Source organism: Helobdella robusta, assembly GCF_000326865.2.
Source record: "Helobdella robusta unplaced genomic scaffold HELROscaffold_127, whole genome shotgun sequence".
Lineage (NCBI taxonomy): Eukaryota > Metazoa > Annelida > Clitellata > Rhynchobdellida > Glossiphoniidae > Helobdella > Helobdella robusta.
In genome coordinates this window covers 18,439-39,307 of record NW_008703699.1, presented here as the reverse complement: position 1 = coordinate 39,307, position 20,869 = coordinate 18,439, and the positions used below count along the sequence as shown (strand labels likewise).

Here is a 20,869-nt window from a genome sequence, read left to right as displayed (position 1 = left end):
TCTCTCTCTCTCTCTCTCTCTCTCTCTCTCTCTCTCTCTCTCTCTCACCACACACACACACTCACACACACACACTCACACACACTCACACACACACACGCACGCACTTGAGCAGAAATATCATAAAACCCTTCCAGCGAACGTTAATATTTTGCGATGTTAAAACTTTTGCAATTGCTTCTGATTTCATAATAAAAATTATAAGAATAACAACAATAATAATATTATAATGAAATATAATGATAATATTATAATTATTATTATAGTTGTTGTTGTTATTTTCATTATCAACACAGTAACATAAACTTAACGTATCTATTGATTTATTGATAGCTCCAAGGGTCATATTGATAAGTTTATTGGTAAAGAAACTTAAAACTACGCAAAAAAAAACAGCAACATCGTCATCATCATAATCATCATCATCATCAACAACAACAACAACAGTAAAAACATCATTATCATCATCCCCATCAGCAGCAGCTGTAGCAGCAGCAACAACAACTACATCAACACAACATCAACAACGAAATCGTTAACAATAAAAATCAACGTTAAAAAAAGAGCAGGTAAACAAATTTTATACTTTGCTAAACAATACAATCTCTCTCTCTCTCTCTCTCTTTCTCTCTTTTTCTCTCTTTCTCTCTCACTCTCCTCTTTTTCATTAGAATAAAAATAATAATAATAAATAAAAAAGATAATAATTTTTATTATTGCTATATTTTGAACCTCATTCCTTCCTTCTTCGAAGACTGTATGAGTTATTTTTATCTTATCGTCTCAACATACAATGATGCGCACATGATGATGATGATGAAGATGATGATGATGAAGATGATGAAGATGGTGATGATGATGATGAAGATGGTGATGATGAAGATGGTGATGATGAAGATGGAGGTAATGACACAAAAGAAGTTTGTTTTTTCACAGTTGGTTTGCATGTTATAATACTTTTAACGCTTATAATGAGATTGGTATATCAGAATGTTGAATACCATTGATTATTATTTAATTTTAATGCGTTTGTGCGCGTACGTGTGTGTGCGTGTGTGTGCGTGTATCTTTTTATAGAAGTTTGCTTGTTTCTTGAAAACATAACTTATCGTGATCAATTATAATTGTAGTACCTGCTTTGAAGTTATCTTCAAATTAACTTCAGTTTTTCATGGAAAAGTTTTTAAATGTTCTTCTTTACATTATACATATCTATCTATCTATCTAAAGTACTACTTCTGACTTCTTACCAGGACAGTGCTCACAAGGGGCAGGCCATGCCCTCCCGACTCTCCTAGATCCACCACTGCATTTATATAAAGTTAAAGTTGTAAACTTTTTAATCGATTTTTAAAGTATTTTTTCATAAGATTATTGAGGGCATGTATGGGGAAGGTGGTATGCTTAAATTTCACCGATAGCCTGTGTGATGATTTTTCTTTTTAGAGCTTAACATTGCTAAATTTTCTTTGCATTAAAAGTTAGTGTATAAAAGAGTACTCGTCCGCCCGTCTCAATCGACAGTCGTAGTTAATTAAAATAAAGCAATGATCAAAGTTTTTTTTTCAAATGAAAATTATTTCATATGGACTGCTGAAGGTTTATTGTTTATTTCGTTTTTTTCCGCTTCTAATATGTTGTGAATTTTTTTTGAAATTTTTATTTGACCATGGCATATTATTTGCCATTATAAAGTAAACTTAATTAAGACTATGATTTCATTTTTAATCTTATTTTTTATAATCAAAATTAATTTTTCAAGATGCTTGCAAGGTTAGAAAGGTTTTCAGAATAGTGGGGAACATGGTTGGTTGCCTACCAAGTTCTCCATTGCAGAATGCTCAGATGGGCCTGCCTCTTCTTCTTATGCAGTGTGAAGCAAGGCTGCTTGTTGAAAAAGGTTTTATTATTTTTTTATGTTATATCTACAATAATAAAATATTATATTCACATGTTAAACTATTTTATAAACCAAAGTTAATGAATATTTTCTAAAGGATTTGCTTGTATAGTTGATGAATTCTCAATAAAAAAGTCCAAAAATCATATTCAATTGATCGCCCAGAAAAGGAAGCAAGTTTTTGATGAACAAGTGAGATAAAGATTTTGTTTTTTCATCTATAAATGTTTGATTAATTTTTATAAAATATTAAAATCTTAATTTAATTATTCCTAATATAATGACAGTCAACTGAAACTAATTTATTATAACAGGTAGCCTTGTGTAAGAAGGAAAAACATCACCAAATGGAAATTAACATGCAGAAAATAATTGATGGTAAGAGAAAAAAAATTTTTAATCAAAATGATGAAATCAGTGCTGCAGATCTGTCAAAGCAAATTGAAGAGGAATTGTTAGTGGAGAGAAAGAGAATTGACTGCTTAAAATTATCACAATCTTCTGCACTTGTTCAGACACACACAAGTCAGTGTTTTATTTTTTATTTTTATTTGTTTTTAAATATTAATTATTATTTTTGAACATCAAAAATTTTCTCTCAAAGGTCGATATCCAAGTGAAAAAATTAAAGACAATAAAGCTCAATATGCTTGGAAGAGTAGTATCGATTTTCATTTGGACAAGAAATATTATGTTTTTAAATATTTTTGGGAGCAAAATTATTTTATCACAAGTGGTTTGAAATTTGGTGGTGACTTTTTAGTTTATCCAGGTTCTTCTTCAATGTGATTCATAATTTTTTTTAAATTTCAACTTGAGAAATTTAAAGTTTGTTTGATGCCTGTATGGTTTCTGTCTATCGTGTCATTAACTTATTCCCTGCTTCACAATTATTTAACATGCTTCCTGTTTTAGTTGAATTTTATTAATTTTGTTGAATGATTGCAAGTTGAGATTGATATTGAGATGAACATACACACACACTCACACATACACACAGGAGACCCATCAAGGTACCACAGTTTTTACATTGTGTTGTGTGTACAGCATGATGAAGCCATAAATCTTCTCCAGTTGATAAGGATGGGCAGGCAGGCCACAACAGTCAAGAAGACATTTGTCTTGGCTTCTGTTGATTTCAATAATACTTATAATGTAAATTGTGTTTCTATACAATGGCCAAAAGCATAACTTTTTTTGTGTTTGCTATTACATTGCCATTTTTCATTAGGCAGGTATCTTCTGCAATCTATTGGCTTAAGTTATCATAGTGTGATTATCTGTCAATAAACTGGTAGTATTCTGCTTTATTTTTGAAATTCTTTTACTGCTGATGCGATTTATATAACTTGTAAAAAATTAATTTTTCATGCCAATTTTTTTTTAGAAATATGAAACTTATGAGATAAATAATACTTAGATTGAGTCTGCATTTTCCTGCTCAGATCCGTTTTCATGGAAATTTTTACCTGTTTCTCACACTTCTAAATCATTTTCATTATTTAGGCGGGGTCTCAAAACTTTCCTGTTAAAAATTTTGACTGGCTGGCTGGCTGACTGACCGACCGACCGACCGACTGATTGATTAATTGCTTGATTATTTTATGATTTGTAATCGGTTTCATCGCTTGGTTTTGCAGTTGCTTGATACTTTTTCTATGCAATGTTTTATAGATTGTTTGATTTGTTATTGATATTTTGAATAATTTTTTATTTGGTTATTTGATCGCCAGTTTGATTGCCTGATTGATTGTTTTGCTATAATGATTAGTTTGTTTAAATTTTATTAGACTGAATGAAATGATTTTTTTTTATTTTATTTGGTTCGTTTATTTATTTATATCTAACGTTTTCAATGTTTTACTCGTTTAATCTTTATGAAGGCATTTTATTTCTGGTTCATACTGTATTGTTTCCCACATTTTTAATGTCTTTATGTCATATTATCATTTTCATCTAGTTCATTTAAAATTTGTATAGTTGTCTTATACGTGATGTGTGTAAATATTTGTGTTTGTATGCTTATCTTGAATGTTTGTATGTACCCATGCCTGCAGATAAATTCTGATATCGAATTGCCATCCGACTTTATATTTTGTATTCTGTCATATGTTCATGTTCTTTTTTTATTTAGTTTACCACTTGGTGATTGGTTGTTCTGCCTGCCTAGGTGGGGAAGCTGCAAAAGTCATGTAAATTGCGCTATTCAAAAATTAACGGATTGCTTGAAAAATGTAAGAACTCGCCTATGTGACCTACTTGAATCTAATTGGCTGCTCTCGTAAATGCCATTTTCAGTGTTTCCGAAAATCGTTTGAGGGTTCGTCTAAAATTTGTTTGAGGAGGAAAAATTCGGCGTGGAAGGTTCAAAAATGTTTTCAAATTATTTTTTTTGACTAATTAATTCTCTACTTTCATTTTACAACATTTAAATTTCATAAGAACTTTTTGTACGAGTGCCGGTCATGGTATTGCGTCGGCCGCGTTGTCTGACCAATTTTCTGCTTAAATTTTTTCACAAACTTTTAATATTTCGGTTTCATAAATTTTTTTTTGTTTCAGTTCTGCAAAAAGCAGCGAAAATGGCCTTACAAGCATCAGGTTACCACGTGAATGAATGTGCTACTGTGCATCTTTAATTTGTTTTTTTTATTTTATTACCTCTGCTGTGTTGTGCTGTGGAATTGCAGTTTTCTCTTCTTACGGTTTTTTATTTTTGCAAAAATGAAATTTACTGTTCGCTTCAGATGCCCAAATTGCCCAAATTCGCAAAGAGGTGTGGAACAATCTTTATGATAAAGATGAGTTGATCAGCCCCACTTTGCCATACAAACTTGTTCCTATTTTCAAGGTTAGTCTCTCTACCAAACCTTGTAAAATATTTAAAAATTTTAATTCTTCTGGTAACAATTTCATAAAATTTATTATTGTAGGGTATTGATGCTGCAATTGAAAAGCTGCTCGAGTTGGATTTGATAAAGAAGACAGACAAGTTGCTTCTCAGCATGGAGAAGTTGTTGAAGGATGTTCGTCTTAGAATTTTGCAGGTCTGCATCTTTTTCTATTTTGTTTGCTCTACTTGACTTCCCTCTTAATAGTTCCTCAGAGAAAAGTTTTAATTTGTATGGAAAATTTTTAAATTCATCAATTGATCAGGAGAAGTCTGTAATGTATGTGACAACATACAAGTCATCAATGTCGACAGTGTGCAAAGTGGATGCTCCTGAGAAAGCCAACTCTCGTTATCTTAGACAGTGCTCCAATTTGGTCAGTCTGTGATGTTGTCTTGATGTAGTTTGTTTTTCATCTGCGCACTCATGGTTTTGTTTTTTATTCTCTGAATTTGATGTTGTCTCAATGTTATTTGCTGTTCATTCTCAATCTATGTGATGAAAATGTGTTTATTGAGTATCAAGTAAATAATTTCAAAACATTTTATGCATTTTGTTCACAAAATTCGTTGTAAATATCAATTGAACTGTAAACTCTAAAGATAATGGGAGATAGGATTCATCACATAGCAGCCGGGGAAGTGAAATTTGATGTTTTGCTGGTTTCCTCCGTTGCCGTGTCTGAGTCAGGTAAGTGACTGAAATAATGAATAAGTAAATGAATGAATAAGTGTGCTAGTTAATGTATGAAAGATGATAACCATTGTTTTAGAAGATTTTTTGTTTCATTTATTTCTTATTATAGAAATAAGCAAAAATGTTTCAAATTTCATTCTCTCTTCTAAAAAATGTAGTATGCTTTCCTTCTTTTACACAACAATGATATTCATATTTTATAATATTTCATGTAGCAGTGCAACATCATGTTGCTAATAGTGACCCATCCTTCCTTCTTCTACCTAGTAACATGATCAATAATAGATTGATCAATTTATAATAGTTACATAGCTACTGATCTTGTTTGTTTCTTATCACAGGAGTTGCTTTTGTATCAATTTCAATATACATCATGCCGTGACCATCCTTGTTATTATTAATCATCATACATCATATTATCACTTCCAAAGTTACCACAATTGTTTGTCATCCTAATTGATGGTATTGTTTTCATTATTTTTATCTTAAGGCTCTTGTTAGAAGCATAGCTAATTTTTATGTGTGTTTTATGTTATTGTGAGTGTGTGTGTAAATGTTTATTTTCATTATTGGTCTCATATCACCTATGTGTGATATGGCTAATCAACACAAACATCATTAACAGTCTTTAAATTTATTTTGCTGAATTTGTTTGTGTGTCTCTGTCTGTATTTTTATGTTAGAAGGTTTTGTATGCTTCTTCATTTTGATGTATCTTTTTTTCTGTGTTAGAATGTTTATTTACTCAAAGAATACTATCTGTGAATGGATGTATGAGTAGGTGTGTGTGTGTGTGTGTGTGTGTGTGTGTGTGTGTGTGTGTGTGTGTGTGTGTGCGCGCTAGTGTCTTGATGTTATTATTGTTAGGTTACTAATGTTATGTTCTGCAATGCATAGGTGTTTTGTATCAGTTGAAATAACAAATAATCTGCATTCTTTGAATTCCTCTCATGCTTAGATGGATTGATGGATGAAGAATAAATTTATTCATTCTTATTAACATTTTTTTCCTTTCTGTTTCATTTGTGCTATTTCTATGATAATATTCTTGTTATTACTTACTATTTTGTTGCTACTATTGTTTTGGATGTTTTGCTTGAGTTTATTTATTCTTTCACATTTTTATAGATATTTTTCTTTGTTAAAGATGTTATGAGTTTTCATCATCACTATCCCCATCGTCATCTTCATCGTCACTACCATAAAAGGACAGAGAACCTGCAAGGATGACATACTTGGAGAGTTGGAGTTTGCCATCCTATCATCGCTTGGATTTGTGACTGATGATACAGTGGTGGTGACGTTGGTGCACGATTGTCAGGTTTTCAGTAAGCTACCTGAAAGCAAGGGACCACATGATCTGCCTGTGGATTTCATTGTTACTCCTACTAGGGTTCGTCTGCTTGCTTGATTACTTTAATCTGTTTTTCAGTTGTTCCAGAATTAAACTTTAATGTTTAAACTGGTGAAAAAACAGGTGATCCAATGCCCAAAATCAAGCAAGAAGACCGAGATATGCTGGTCGATGGTGGCAGAGAGTCAAATGGACAAATTGTTCATTTTGAAGAGTTTACGTTACAATCAGTGGAAAAGTGGTAAGGATGTTCGCCTCATGGGAGAAACAGAAAATCCGACAACCCTTGAGGAGGCAGTTGCCATGGAAACCAACAATGGGGCAGGTGGAATGGGGAGGAGGCAGCAGCCGAGAGGTCGCAGGATCAGCTACAGCGACAGGAAGGTCCGTCTGGTTGCTACTGCTTCTTCTTCTTCTTGCTGCATTCTTTATATTTTGTTTCATTTCATTTTGTATTCATTACTGTATGTTTTGGATCAAGCAATACAAATCTTTTCTCAATTTGTAATTGTGAAGGATCAGAAGAAAATGGAACGTAAACGAAAAACTTCAACAAAAGAGAATGGTGACCTGGATGGAGGGAATGAGCAACAACAGCAGATGAACAGGAGGCAGGGAGGGGGTGGCTTCAGGAGAGGTGCGAGAAGATTCTTTGGCAGGCAGAGGAGGTTTGTACTTTTTTCACGCTCATTCATTTTTTTTTTCTCTCCATCTTCAGTTTTTCTATTTCATTATATTTCAAAATATCAGGAGGGGGTACAACTCATATCGTGGTGGTGGTGGTGGTGGTGAGAACTTCAAGCCCGCCATATATGTTGGGGAACTGCCAAAAGAGTGGACAGCCGATGAATTTTCTGATTTCCTGTCCAAAAAGGATGTGAAGGCGGCCAGTGTTGTTAAAAAGAATGAAATGACTCATGCATTTGCAATCTTTGATAACCTTGAGGACGTCAACAACTGTCTCAAACATCTGGATGGTCTGACCTTGGAGGACAGACCTCTGAAGGTCTTTATTTGGTTTATTAATTCTACGGTTCAGTGTTTGTTATCTTTTGTTTTTTGCCAGATAAAATGGTTAAGTAGGATGTTAGTGGATGTTGTGCAAGCAATTTATTAATTTGTAGTGACTGTATTGGAGATGAAATGTTTGACACGGACAGGTGGAGATATCGAGGCAGACGGCCAGATTGCAGAAGAGCACAGCCGGTGGAGACCATCCCAAGGAGAATGGTGCCTAGAAATTAGTGAATGGAGTTATCAGGGATTGCCTGCCCGTCAACCAACCATCAGTCAGATTGTGTCGTTCAGTTGTATGCACGCACGTGTGCATAACTTTTTGCTATTCAGTTGTGTTTCAATTATAATGACGATGCGATAATTTTCATTTTGAGTTAATTGATTATTTTATCAATTAACTGGTTATGCAAATTATCCTGTGATATATGAATGATGATGATGATGATAAAAATAACCTGATTGTGAGTTAGTTGTGCACGTAGAGTTGCATATGATTGAATTTAATGTGTCTGTCTGATTTGGTGCTTTGAATTTGGTCGGTTAACTGGATGGGCGTAAGAGGGCGTCCGTTGTAGTGCTAAATTATAGTAATAATAATAATTTTAATAATTGGAAGTATGACAAATGATTTATTTTATAGTACGGAATAGATGAATGTAACAAAAGTTGCTACTAGCCATTGCGAGTGTGTGTGAGGTTTTTGACTGAGTATGCATCTAAGTAAACTTATGGCGAGTTTGGAATGTATTTTATTTTGAGTTTAAAAGGGTGTAAGTAAGAACAAATGTGTCGAAGTTAAGAATAAAATAACAATAATTGAAGGAGATTAATTACATTGCGTTAGTTGGGAAAATTGTTAACATTTGTATTAAAAGCGGTTTTATCAGTAAAAAGAATAAAATAAGGGAAGTTATAAACGAATAAATGATCAATTACTTAATGAAGGAATATTGATTCATTGCATTGTTTGCCATGCATTTGTAACAAAATTGATCGCAATTTCATTTTGCATCTGATCATTAAGAAGCATCGGCATCTTTTTATTTAATTTATATTTATTATTATTCTAATTGTATTTGTGTTGAATATCATTTTATGGTGTCCTAATTTGTTTTTTATTATGCAGTTAAGTTATTTGCTTACTTTTTAATTTAAGATTTTTTTCAAGTACAAATTTCAGTTATTGCTTTCGAGTAATTGATGACTGCTGTTTGTGGCTTGTTGAAATAAGTAGTACGTAATTTAAGTGAAGAGATTCTATATAACATCCTTTATTTTATATTTATTATTTTATTTGTAAACTAAAATTTTTTTTTCATAATTATTGTTTCTTAATTACCTTTTGAATGTTTTTTATTGTATTACCTGGAGGTTCAATAACAAATTTATGATTCTCAAATTTTTTCGTTTCAATTTTAAAAATTTTCTATTCATTTCATCTGAGACATGTCATGGTTTAGTAAATACCAGCATTAAGTTAATAATTATCATCTGTAACAAGAATGATGCTGTTACAACATCCTAATATATTAAATTTTTATTTGGGAAAATGTTTATTAAAAGTATTAAAATCGTTATTTTGTATGCAATTTGATAGCAATCGTTCGTTCTGTTGAATTATTATTATTTTGAAATAAATAAAATTATATTGTTAGTCATCATAATAACATGTACAGCTGACGCTTAATGTTGGCTACTTGCTACCGAAGTAAGTCTGTATGCATGTGTGAGAGTTATTTAGAAATCTTATGAATTGAGTTAAATGTTATATATCATCACTTCTGCTATGCTAAAAATAATATCATATTTTTTAATTTACTCGTCAGAAAATTGTCTTTATTTTATTTATTAATCATTAATCGTTTTATTTTTAAATTAATTTATTTGGATTGCAAATATGTACGTGGGACGTGCGTGTTGTTCATTATCTTCAAATTTGTAGGTTCTTTTTCGTAATGATTGTAATAGTCCTTTTTATGATGTTTTCTATGTTAAGTTTATATTTAATTCAAGTGACCTTACGTAACTAATGTTAGCCAGCTGCTATAAATCAATGATCACTTACCGGCTTTTGTTATCATTTTAAATTAAGGATGAAATGAAAGGTTTATATGTTCTAAAAGGGATTAAATTAAGTTGTTTAATTTGAAGCAAATGTACGATGTTGATGTTTTTTATGGCGTGTTGCTATTGCATGTTCAGTTGTCATGCAATGGGGATGGCAATGTAATGATTGTGATCATCATTTTCTTATAACGGTACGCGTGTCTGTTTAGTTCAATAGGAGTTTCAATTTCACCATTCTTTTCTTTCTCGTTTTAAGTTGCTTGAATGAATTTTTTCATGTTATGCTTCTCAATTGTCGAAGTACTAATAAAATTTGTTTCTTTTTATTGGTGGGTTCATTCATTATTGGGGGGTGTTCAGTTCACTTATTTATTTTACCATCTGAGTGGCAGTCGTATAATGCAGGGCCAATGCTAGTAAGGTGTGCCGTAAAAAAGAGGATTGAAATGAACTTTGATTAAATTACGGCGTTGATTTGTTAGTAAAAACAGTCGCCGGTTGTAAAATCATTATTCCGTGTTAAATTTACGAGCGAGGTTGATCTGTTCGTGCCGTATATAAAAACGCATCCTTCACATTTCAAAACAGTTCACATTTAAACAGTTGTGCGAGCGCAACTTTTAAACTGATTCAATTTATTTTAATTCATAGCGTAATTATTTTAAATTATAAATTTATTTTGGTTTTTATGCGATTTGGTTGAATAGATTTTGAATGTCCGAATCGATGTCGTTGTTGTCACCTACGGGTGCTAATCGCTACCTGAGGTGGATCTGCTCAAACGATCCAGAGAAGCTGACGAGTTTGTGTTTGATGCATTTGAGCTTCCTACTTGATTTGCCAGATAATGAACTTGAAATCCTTGCCAACACCGAGAAAAACAAGGATCACCAGGATTCTTGCAAGGCAGAGAAGAGATTTTTTAGAGGGATAACTCGCAAGTTTACAAAAGGTAAGTTATATTTTTATTTTTTATATCATAATTTTATTTATGTTTATTATTTATTTTATTAGTTTATCTTTTATATGTTATAATAATAATTATATAGCACTAGAATATTCATGTTAAAATATATGCTAGATTAGCAAGCAAGGGGGTGAAATATTTATTAATGATTAATTAATATTGAATAATTTAGTATTTTATTTTGTTTATTATAGATTTGAGACTAATTTCATTTTTGCCTAGTAAATAATATATAAACTAAACCATTTATTTAAAATATTTACATAGATAACAAAGTGAAAAGTGGTTCCTGTTTTGGATGTCCACTAACAACAGATGTCCTCAAACTCATCAAGCCACTTTTTGAGCATCTCAACTGTGATCAAAGTAATTTATTTTCCTACCATCCTAGTTTATTACATATTTATTTCTTTGCGATTGAGTTTTAATATATTACATTAATTTTGCTAGAATGAAAACAGTGTAAATTCCATATTCATTTACTTTCAACTGACTTTCACAATATTTTTTCAAATTTTTTCAGACTTAACAGAGGGAATTTTCAGGAAAACAGGAAACCTTTCTAGACAGAAAGTGCTGAGGACATATCTGGATGAGGGTGTAGACATAAGAAATGAGTTGGCATTAAATTCATACACATCTCATGACTGCGCCAATCTTTTAAAATCATTTCTTGGGGAACTTCCAGAACCTTTGTTGGCTGAAAGTAACTTCTTCGCATACTGCCAACTTGATGGTAATTATTTAAAAAATTTTATTAAATTTTATTTAACTTTATTTTTATATTTGTTTTAAAAATGTTTCAACTAATGTAATAATAATTAGGACATGTTTATAAACAGGTATTTTTAACGAATCAAAGAAACTGGAGTGCATACAGTTGCTGATGAGGTTGATACCGAATGAAAACCTCAAACTCTTCAAAATGCTGATCAACCTGATGGTCTCAATATGCAAGAAGGATGCAACACTCATGTCCCATGACAGCTTGGCTACAATATTTGTACCTCATCTACTTGTACCAAAAAATGTTGGCAACTATTCTGTTTTTATAAGCATTTATTTGATCAATTGTATTGTTAAATTATCATTCATTTAAACAAATAGTTTTTCATAAAAATATTTCAAATACTTTCACTGCAGATGAATGCCAAGGAATTGTTCCAAAAGCTTCCAGCACTGACTGAAACAATTTCTTTCATGATCAGAAGTAATGAAGCCATCTTCAACATACCCGATAATCTGAGGTCAGACATCATGCAGTTGCATAGAAAGTTCTTAAGCAAGCGTGCCTCTCTAGGTGATGAACTAACTAAGACATCATCGTCGTCGTCATCTGCAACATCGTCTGCAACATCGTCTGTAACTTCAACATCATCATCTGCATTCACGAAATTAAAAAAGGCTTACAAACTTGGTAACTTCTCGCCATCTCGATGTCTTCAAAAGAGGAAGGTGGGTTGTTTGAATGATCTGTCTGATGGCAATCCGCTTAAAATTAGCATTTTTAATAAAATATAACAACATTAATTCATGCTAAAAATGATAAATTATTTCTATTCATTTGACAGTCTTTAGAGAAAGAGAACCTTTCAATCTTAGCCAGCATCAATCTAAGCATAGACATCAGGAAGAATGACAAAAAGCACAGCAACACCGGCAACACCAGCTGTAGTAGTGACGAGATTACAACAACCATCTCATTCACAGACAAGCAAGCTTGCCTGACTGCTTCCAAAGAAACGGACACGAACAAAGCGCTAACAGAACTATATGACTACATCAGTAGTCTGCCGAAGAATAACAAGAGAAAATTAATGAAACAGGTTAGAATAGAATGTGATGGTGAAGTAGATGTCATCATAATGATGTGATGGTGAATGTTTTTGTGTGGGCGATGCGTGATTATTAATACATATGATGTTTTGTTTGCTCTGCATTAGTTAGCGTGAGATAGAAATAATACTAATTCTGTTTTAATATCAATCCAGGTAAACTCAAAAATGGCAAAAAAAGTTGTGAATCCATCATCTAGCGTCACGCCATCCTCGACTTCGTCAGCAGCCTCATCCTACATACAATCTCCTGCAAAGTTCAACAGATTCAAAAAATTTAAACCCACCAAAAACAAAATTTTCAAAATCAACAAAAGTTTTGACAACCTGACCAAAAGTTTCAACAATGATAAAAGCAACAACCACGATGCTGATGATGACGTCTTCGTTGATGATGATGACGTTGGCTGCAGGACAGATGATGTTGACGACGACGATGATGTCGACGCCGATAAGGATGTGAGTTTTGAAAGATATCAACAGTATGAAGTTCTCACCCCTTACAGAAAATCATGGCTGGTCAGTATGCAACGACTCAATTATTACTACCTCATTATTACATTCAAATTACTTATTTTAAACAACATCACACCGAATTACATTGATCAAATTAGTAAAAAATAATTATTGTTTACTCTCCAACAGAGGAACCCAGACTTGAAGGCTCACGTGGTCGACTGCAACGATTTCGTCATTGGAGAAGGTGCATCCGTCAATCTCAGCTGCAACGCATCACTGATTCTCCCGCCCCCCTAACTTACGTCCTCCTAACTAATCATTTCCATTACCTAATTGCTTGATATCTTCTTTTTGTTTTTGTTATTTTTTTGTGATCATTTCATATGATTATTTTATTCTTATTGTAATTACAAAAAAAACACTCTTTTAAGTTATATGAAATTGATAAATATGTTGGAATGAGCTGACACCAAGACATCAAAATAATCACAAAGGCTTGAATAAGTACAATGATAATGCATATTTTCTTTTTATTTATTACTAACTAACTAAAGAACCAACTTGCGGCTCATGGCATAATATACAACTAACAACATGTGCAGCAGCGAGAAAGCATCTACTTTACTTTATCTTATAATTTATACTGGCAGCATTGCTTAGTGACTTACGTTAAACAATTCTCAAAAGTATTTCATGTATTTGACAGGTCGGTCAGCATTCCAGTTATTTGATAATTGGTGATGTTATTAAGATGATCATTATACTTACGTTTTGTAAATAAACATTTTCACATAAGAATTTGTTTTGGTTCAAACATTATTTTATTTGTTTGTTTCATTTTATCACTTGTTCAATCATCCCTAAATTGAACGAAAATGTTCAATTGAAATACTTTTTGGTTTGTTAATGAAAGACTAAAAAATGATTTTCACTATTTAAGATTTAAATTATTATATAAATAGGGTTATTCTGCATATGTAAAAACAAGAGGTTCTGTCGAATTATCTGCAACCAATAAAAATTTAGAGTTGCCACTGATTCCAGATGAGAGCCAATTGAATGATTCTGAGTGATTCATCTGCCACAATGGTGTTCTCTCATTGGTTGATTGAGAACGGTTGCGTGAATTGTGATTGGCTGTCAAGTGATTACCATTCGTTCTTGAGTAATCAATGTTCTGACTGATGTTGTTAAGTTCCCACAGGCAGAGCAGATTATCGTTGCCAGCTGATAACAAGAGATTTTCTGCAAATCTCGGAAAGTGAACCTGAAGATTAAATGGCTCATCAATTTTTCATCCAATGAACTAACAATTCATAATAAAATCAGTATGATTCAATACATTACATAAAAATTAAATATTCGGTAAATTAGATACAAATCATTGAACATGAAACAACTTACATTTGCAAAAACAGAAAAAACAGTGCAGATACATTGAAACAAAAGAGAATGAACCTGAGCCACTCCTCTATGATGTTTTCTCAAAGTTTTCACATGTCTCAAAATTTTCTTACTGCCATCAAACACTTGAACTAATGCATTCTCCGTTCCACAAGCTACAAGGGAACCTGAGCAATTAACAGATAAGCTATGAATGAAAGGTGGATTCACAAGATAATTTTCTTCATCATCTGGTTGTGCTCCAACCTGTAAAATAACAAATTAACATTTTTCAAAACAAGTTTATTTCAAATTTAATTTGTTAAATAGTCTAAAGTTAATAACCTCTTGCATATTTAAGATGCAAAAACTTTTAGATTTCAAGTATTCCCAATGGATGAGCTTCTGATCAAAACTGCAACTCAACAACTCTGCAGCCCTGTTGGGTCTGAATGAAACTCCCGAACATATGTTTTCATGATTTCTTAGTGTCTTCATTAATTTGTTTGCTCTGTGAAAGTTTTTCAGATAAACTTTTATTACTTTTAAATTAAATCTTAAATGAAACCAACATAAGAACAGCCTTAATACTAACATTCAATCATTTGAATTGAAAAGATACAACAGTAAAATAAATTATTTTTACAGTCTAGTATCTGTACAAGCTAATAGTTATAATATTCTATCTTCATAATTTTTAAAATATAAATGTGACATGATTGATAATAATTAATAAATGATGTAACAACAATAAAAAATGACCTCAAATCAAAAACTTTAATGTTTCCAGAATCTTCGGCGGCCGCTAAATGTGATTCCTCGCCATTCAGTGAGATTTCATTGATTTCATCTTCGGCAAAACTCAGCTCCTGCAGCGGTTTATCTAAATATTTCAAATCGTAGACAATCACTTTGTGACTAGCTGATACAAAAACTTGTTCGGGATTTTTAACGGAACATTTGATGCACATAATGTCATCATTCTCCCAAACAGATAACCGCAGTTTTTTGACTAATCTTCCATCGGTTGCCGACCAGAAACATACTTCACCTAATTCACTTCCGCTTATGAATTCATTGGCATTATTATCATTATTTTGAGTGCATGCGATGCATGTGACGGTCTGATTGTGTCCATTTTTTAATGTTTGAGATAGAAACATAACTCGCCCGTCTGCTGGTGTACCTGAATTTCAACACGGACCGAACGAAAAAATACACGATGCATCTTACACGGGACCATAAAAAATATAACCACAGAACTATGAACATTTTAATAATATAAAGCGATAACATTAAAAGTAAACTTAACGTCCATTACACGTAATTTGTCATGCCAGAGCCGCAAAGTAAGTTTTTCACGGCTAATTAATCTCCATTTAATATTAAACAGAGCAGAAACAAATGGACAATTGTGAAGATGGCGCAGCATGGAATGAAGTCATTCATTTCGTAAACCGCGACTTTGTCGATCCGTCAAACTTTCTTCAGAAGCTGGATGCGGTGGAAAAAACATTACAAGATGATAGAAATCATCTGGAGAAGCAGGTAGGTTGATAATGATAGAAGATATCTCTTCATTTCTTTAGCCTCTTTAAAACTCTGTCTCGTCATTAAAATATTGATTTAAAAAGTGTTTTAATTCAATGCAAATTTATTGTTTAAGCTTAATCTGATAGAAACTAGAAATGCGGATAGAGAGTCGTACACGGAAGATGTTCTCCAGGAACTGACCACTGATGCCAGGACACTCATTTCTGAGATTGATGCTGTCTGCGAAGGGACTTCTAGTCATCTGACAATTTATGAAAGAGAAATTACAGACATTAAAACGACTGTTACTAACATTGAAGACATTGATAAGTGCATCAAGTATTTGGAGTTTATAAATCATCTGGAAGATGAGAGGTCAGGTGATGTTATCTATTTTAGTAGTTTTTGGGGTAGAATTCTAATGCTTCTAAAACTTTTTAATGTATAGACAGAAAGTTTTTAATATATAATTATTTTTTTCCAAGTTTGAAATTAAAAAATTTCTAAATATAATTTTATATACTTTTCAGTTCATTCATTCAATCGTCTATGCTCATTGAAAACATGGACCAATCAGTGAGAAGGTTTGCAAACTTGGTAAATTTATTACAAAAGATCAAAGACACTAAATGCAAACATTTGAAAGATTATACTGAATCCATTGTTATATACTGGTACAACATGTTCCTATCCAAATTTTCAAAGTAACCATTCAATTCATAAATATTAAATGCTCAATTCAATTAATTTCATTTCATGTTTTTGTTACATTTCATCATCGTTGATCACGATAATGTTTGAATGACTCTAGAGAGATGGAGTCAGTGATGCAGTCATTTGGCTGGCCAGTCACATCGTCCTCAACCAACTCAAAAGCACTGAAAAAGCAGAATGGAATGACAACAAACACAACAACATCATCAACAACACCATCAACAAAAACTGCAGAACAACAGCACATCAACAAGTTTCATCACCTCATCAAACTGCTTATGAACATTCAGCTTCCGTCTGTTTTTCCTTATTTTTCTTATTAATTACTCAACAATTTTTTTGGCCTTTATCTATTTTAAACTTTAATTTAGTTCAAAAGTATGAATTTATTGAAAAATTATGAAGGTCAAAATTTTAATCAAATGTAAAGGTAAATAATATCTTGCTTTTGATTTTATTTTGTTTGCATTTCCTCATTCATTAATAAATTTATAAAAAGTTTTTTCAATTTAACTCAGGAGAAGTTGTTCAGAAAAAGCTGAGCAAGTATTTCAGTGTAAAACTAAACACAGCATCAGCCTACCCATTCAGTTCTTCTTGCAACCATTCCATAAAAGATTTAATTTTCATTTCTATGGTCACAAAAAAACTAACAGCATTGAAAAGGTTAATTAATATTAATAATTATTATCATAATTACGGCCTAATTACGTGATAATTATGTCATAATTATTTTATTATGACAGCCGGAATGGTACTTCACTCAGTTGAGTATGTGGTTGAATGATCAGAAAGATTTCGTCACCAGCAAGTTGCAACATTACTTTGATGCTGCTGGCTACCAACATATTGATGTCTTGGTCTGTTCTCTTCTTCTTGTCAATGTGATATCATCATAATCACGACAATCATCATCGTTATCATCTCAATAATCATCATCGTCATTGCCACAATAAATTATATCACCACATCATCATTCTTAGTCCCAGTTTGCCGAAGGGCTGGTCTGCCTAGCTTCAGACAAACTGCATAAAGACTTGAATTCACTTTTAAATGACAAGTCCCTAGCTGATAATGACCAGCTGTTTGCACATCACGTTGATGAGGCGCTTAATTTTAACAATGAAATGCAGACTCTACTCTCTTATTCACTATCTTTTTCTGGAATCCTTGAAGTTTTGGTTGAAAAGGCAATATTTTGTAAATGGATTGCCATTGAGAAATCATGTTGGTTGTTTTTATAACTGTAGAATTATTTTTTTCTAATCAAGTGCTACATAAGTTATTCAATTATAAGGTATTTAAACTCAACACATCCCTCCCTGATCACGTACAACCTATCAGATGCTCTTCGAAAGATGGACGCCATGATGGAGATGACTGATGCGTGGCTAATGATGGTCAATGGGGAGGTCGACGATTGCAAGGTTCCACATTTCGCCGAACTGTTCCTCGTTCTCCTGGTCACTATTCATGGTAGGTCGCCCTTTCATTGGTTGGCTAAAGAAAATCGTATTATTTTATGTTGATGAAAACCAAAAGTTTGACTCTGCCACTGACCAATCAACAGACAGATACCAACATCTACCTGACATTGATAGCCAATTGGAATTTAGCAAACTTCAGTTGGATCTCATTGATGATTTTAGGATTCGTCTGGTTCACTTGAGGAAACAACTAACCTCAGTGACGTCATCGTCGTCTGCAACTTTCTTCCAACATCAACAGCAACATCACGTCATCGAAAACCCCAAATACGCGGCCATCTTGAATACAGTTACTTATTTTTGTGATGTTTTTAAGAGATGGACCAACGAACCTGTTTGTATTCTTCTTTTTATACTTTCTTTCGTTTCAATTACACCATTTGAGATTTAACTGTTGTCATTTCATCATTTTCATCATTTTGTTTAACCATCTTCAACACCATTTTAAACATCATGGTAGTAACAATAACCATCATCATCGTCATAACAGCTATTTATAAAGTTGAATTTTCATAAGAAGAAAATAGAGAAAAGGATGGACAGAGAAAAAATGGGATTGGTTGAGAAAATGATTTCAAAGCAGGTATCTTCTTGTTTGTGGCTGGCTATTTATTGGAACACGCTGTGATTTTCATCAATATATATATACATATACATGTATGTATATATATATACACACATGTATGTATATATATATATATATATATGAGTATTGATATATATGAATAATCATGAATGGTTTTTCGTTGCTTCAGGGCCAGGTTAAGCTTCTACTGGGCTTTTATTTTTTTGTATTGCAATGTTATTCAGTTTTTCTGATAACAATTCTCTCAATTTTCACATCAAGCAGAACGAGACCGACATAATGAATGCTGCCAACATTGATGATAATGCAGAAGAAGATGACGACGACGATGATGATGATGGTGACGGTGGTGTTGGTGATAATGACGAGACGATATTTGATGGAATGATGGAATTATACGAGGGGATGAAGAGAGATATGCTTGCAACTATTTTGAACTCAATCGTTGACGAGTTTAAGAATAACTCAAAACCATACATGAGAGACAAGTTTGTGTGTTCGCTTGTTGTACGTGTCTTCTACGTCTTCATGTGTGGCATGCTTACACGTGCGCGTGTGATTCATTTGCATGAATAGCTTATTTTTCTTCGTCATTATTACGAAGAACATCGCCTTATATACGACCTTGAACTTTTAAGATGGCTGGCTCTCCCCTCGCATAAAGAGTTCATCTCTTTGGCTCTCTCCAATTCGGCTTGTCACATGTTCAAAACGTTGAAAGTTCAACTCGACAGCATGGAAACTCTACTCAATAATTCTCTATTCAATGTTCTCTGGAGGGACGTTGCTGACTTGCTGGATAAGTTCATCTATGAAAATGTTTGTCTTTCTTTAGGAGTGCCTATTTTTAGAGTTGTACTTTTGCTTCTAATTTATGGCATATCTCAATGATTTATCTATAAACATATTAAGGACTATATTTAAAAGTTTCTTGTGTGTTTTTATTTGAGGTGTATGATGATATGTCTGAAATGAGATATTCGTCGTTATAAATTGATTATATATTGATTGATCTATAAATAGATTATATGTGTCAATCACTTCAATGAGGGAGGAGCTATGCAGTTGAATTTTGACATGACCCGAAATCTCTTCCCCCTGTTCTCAAGTTACACAAACAAACCTGAAAATCATTTCAAATGGTTTTTTAATTTTAAATATCTATCTAATCTCAGTTATTAAAATAAAATGTTGAAGAAAATTTATTTAGATTAGCCTAAAGATTAATTTAAAGAATGATTCATCATCCTCAGTGTGAAAGAGGCCTGTGCAGTACTAATACTAACCACTGGGTCGGCTATGTTGATCAGGGATGTGTTGAAAAGGGCACTACATCCCTGCGAATCAAAGGTTGAGGTGTCAGACCCCATTGCAGCACTGCAGGATGTGGGTGTATTCAAGCTGGAGCCCGAACATGTGGAATATTTGCTGAGTTTGAGGATAGATCTGCCTCATTAGGACTGTTCATTATGTATTTAAAATGCCAATTATTAAATCAATTACATTCATCATCTAATTAACTTTACGGATACTCGGTTTATGAATCATTAATTTGTTAGCTTATTATTATTCACCATTTTATTATTATCAAGATTTACATAGAAAAATCTTTGAAACTAATTATACAAACAAGCACACATACATACACACTTATAGGAAACACGCACAAACAATACCCACATACATTGAAAAATCATACAGTTTATAATTCCAAGAATATCTTTAAGATTCAAAATTTTAATTGCTTCTCTTCAAAACAAACTTTTACTTAGCTGTATTTAACGTGTGGATTGGTACAGATATGATGTTAATGTATCCATACAAACACACACACACACACATATGTATGTGTTAGTGGGTATTGTCTTTGTATACTTACATTAGTGTCTTACGTTATTGTATATACTTTATTTCTTGTTATCATCGTGTTGGCTGTTTGTACATCCGTTTTCCTTTTTAAAAAGTTTAAAAACTCTTCAC

General features: G+C 32.6%; 5 protein-coding genes across 5 annotated transcripts; 4 read left to right on the top strand and 1 right to left on the bottom strand.

The window, feature by feature from the left end:
- Positions 1-1,547: 1,547 nt before the first annotated feature.
- On the top strand, positions 1,548-3,091 carry HELRODRAFT_183980 (hypothetical protein; the record flags this gene model as incomplete). Its single annotated transcript, XM_009013992.1, has 6 exons — positions 1,548-1,599; positions 1,763-1,900; positions 1,998-2,092; positions 2,215-2,425; positions 2,505-2,672; positions 2,901-3,091. 6 exons carry the CDS (start codon positions 1,548-1,550, stop codon positions 3,089-3,091), a joined length of 855 nt encoding a protein of 284 aa, XP_009012240.1.
- Positions 3,092-4,191: 1,100 nt separating this feature from the next.
- Positions 4,192-10,251, top strand: HELRODRAFT_195048 (hypothetical protein). Its single transcript, XM_009013991.1, has 12 exons — positions 4,192-4,264; positions 4,463-4,501; positions 4,648-4,751; positions 4,834-4,947; positions 5,057-5,167; positions 5,394-5,481; positions 6,696-6,880; positions 6,965-7,225; positions 7,358-7,509; positions 7,592-7,847; positions 8,002-8,305; positions 8,328-10,251. Exons 2-11 carry the CDS (start codon positions 4,483-4,485, stop codon positions 8,077-8,079), a joined length of 1,368 nt encoding a protein of 455 aa, XP_009012239.1. The 5' UTR covers positions 4,192-4,264; positions 4,463-4,482; the 3' UTR covers positions 8,080-8,305; positions 8,328-10,251.
- A 388-nt stretch (positions 10,252-10,639) lies between these two features.
- HELRODRAFT_195047 (hypothetical protein) lies at positions 10,640-14,074 on the top strand (the record flags this gene model as incomplete). The annotated part of the gene is made up of 8 exons (XM_009013990.1): positions 10,640-10,877; positions 11,160-11,258; positions 11,416-11,628; positions 11,735-11,922; positions 12,036-12,347; positions 12,464-12,718; positions 12,884-13,246; positions 13,373-14,074. The coding sequence occupies 8 exons, from the start codon at positions 10,640-10,642 to the stop codon at positions 13,481-13,483; spliced, it is 1,779 nt and encodes a 592-aa protein (XP_009012238.1). The 3' UTR covers positions 13,484-14,074.
- Positions 14,075-14,150: 76 nt separating this feature from the next.
- Positions 14,151-15,732, bottom strand: HELRODRAFT_92232 (hypothetical protein; the record flags this gene model as incomplete). Its single annotated transcript, XM_009013989.1, has 4 exons — positions 14,151-14,439; positions 14,631-14,836; positions 14,915-15,080; positions 15,332-15,732. The coding sequence occupies 4 exons, from the start codon at positions 15,730-15,732 to the stop codon at positions 14,151-14,153; spliced, it is 1,062 nt and encodes a 353-aa protein (XP_009012237.1).
- A 170-nt stretch (positions 15,733-15,902) lies between these two features.
- On the top strand, positions 15,903-20,866 carry HELRODRAFT_195046 (hypothetical protein; the record flags this gene model as incomplete). The annotated part of the gene is made up of 14 exons (XM_009013988.1): positions 15,903-15,918; positions 15,990-16,117; positions 16,236-16,477; positions 16,633-16,806; positions 17,335-17,482; positions 17,563-17,676; positions 17,800-18,043; positions 18,161-18,292; positions 18,387-18,637; positions 18,794-18,886; positions 19,154-19,436; positions 19,494-19,708; positions 19,913-20,031; positions 20,143-20,866. 14 exons carry the CDS (start codon positions 15,903-15,905, stop codon positions 20,345-20,347), a joined length of 2,364 nt encoding a protein of 787 aa, XP_009012236.1. The 3' UTR covers positions 20,348-20,866.
- Positions 20,867-20,869: the final 3 nt, after the last annotated feature.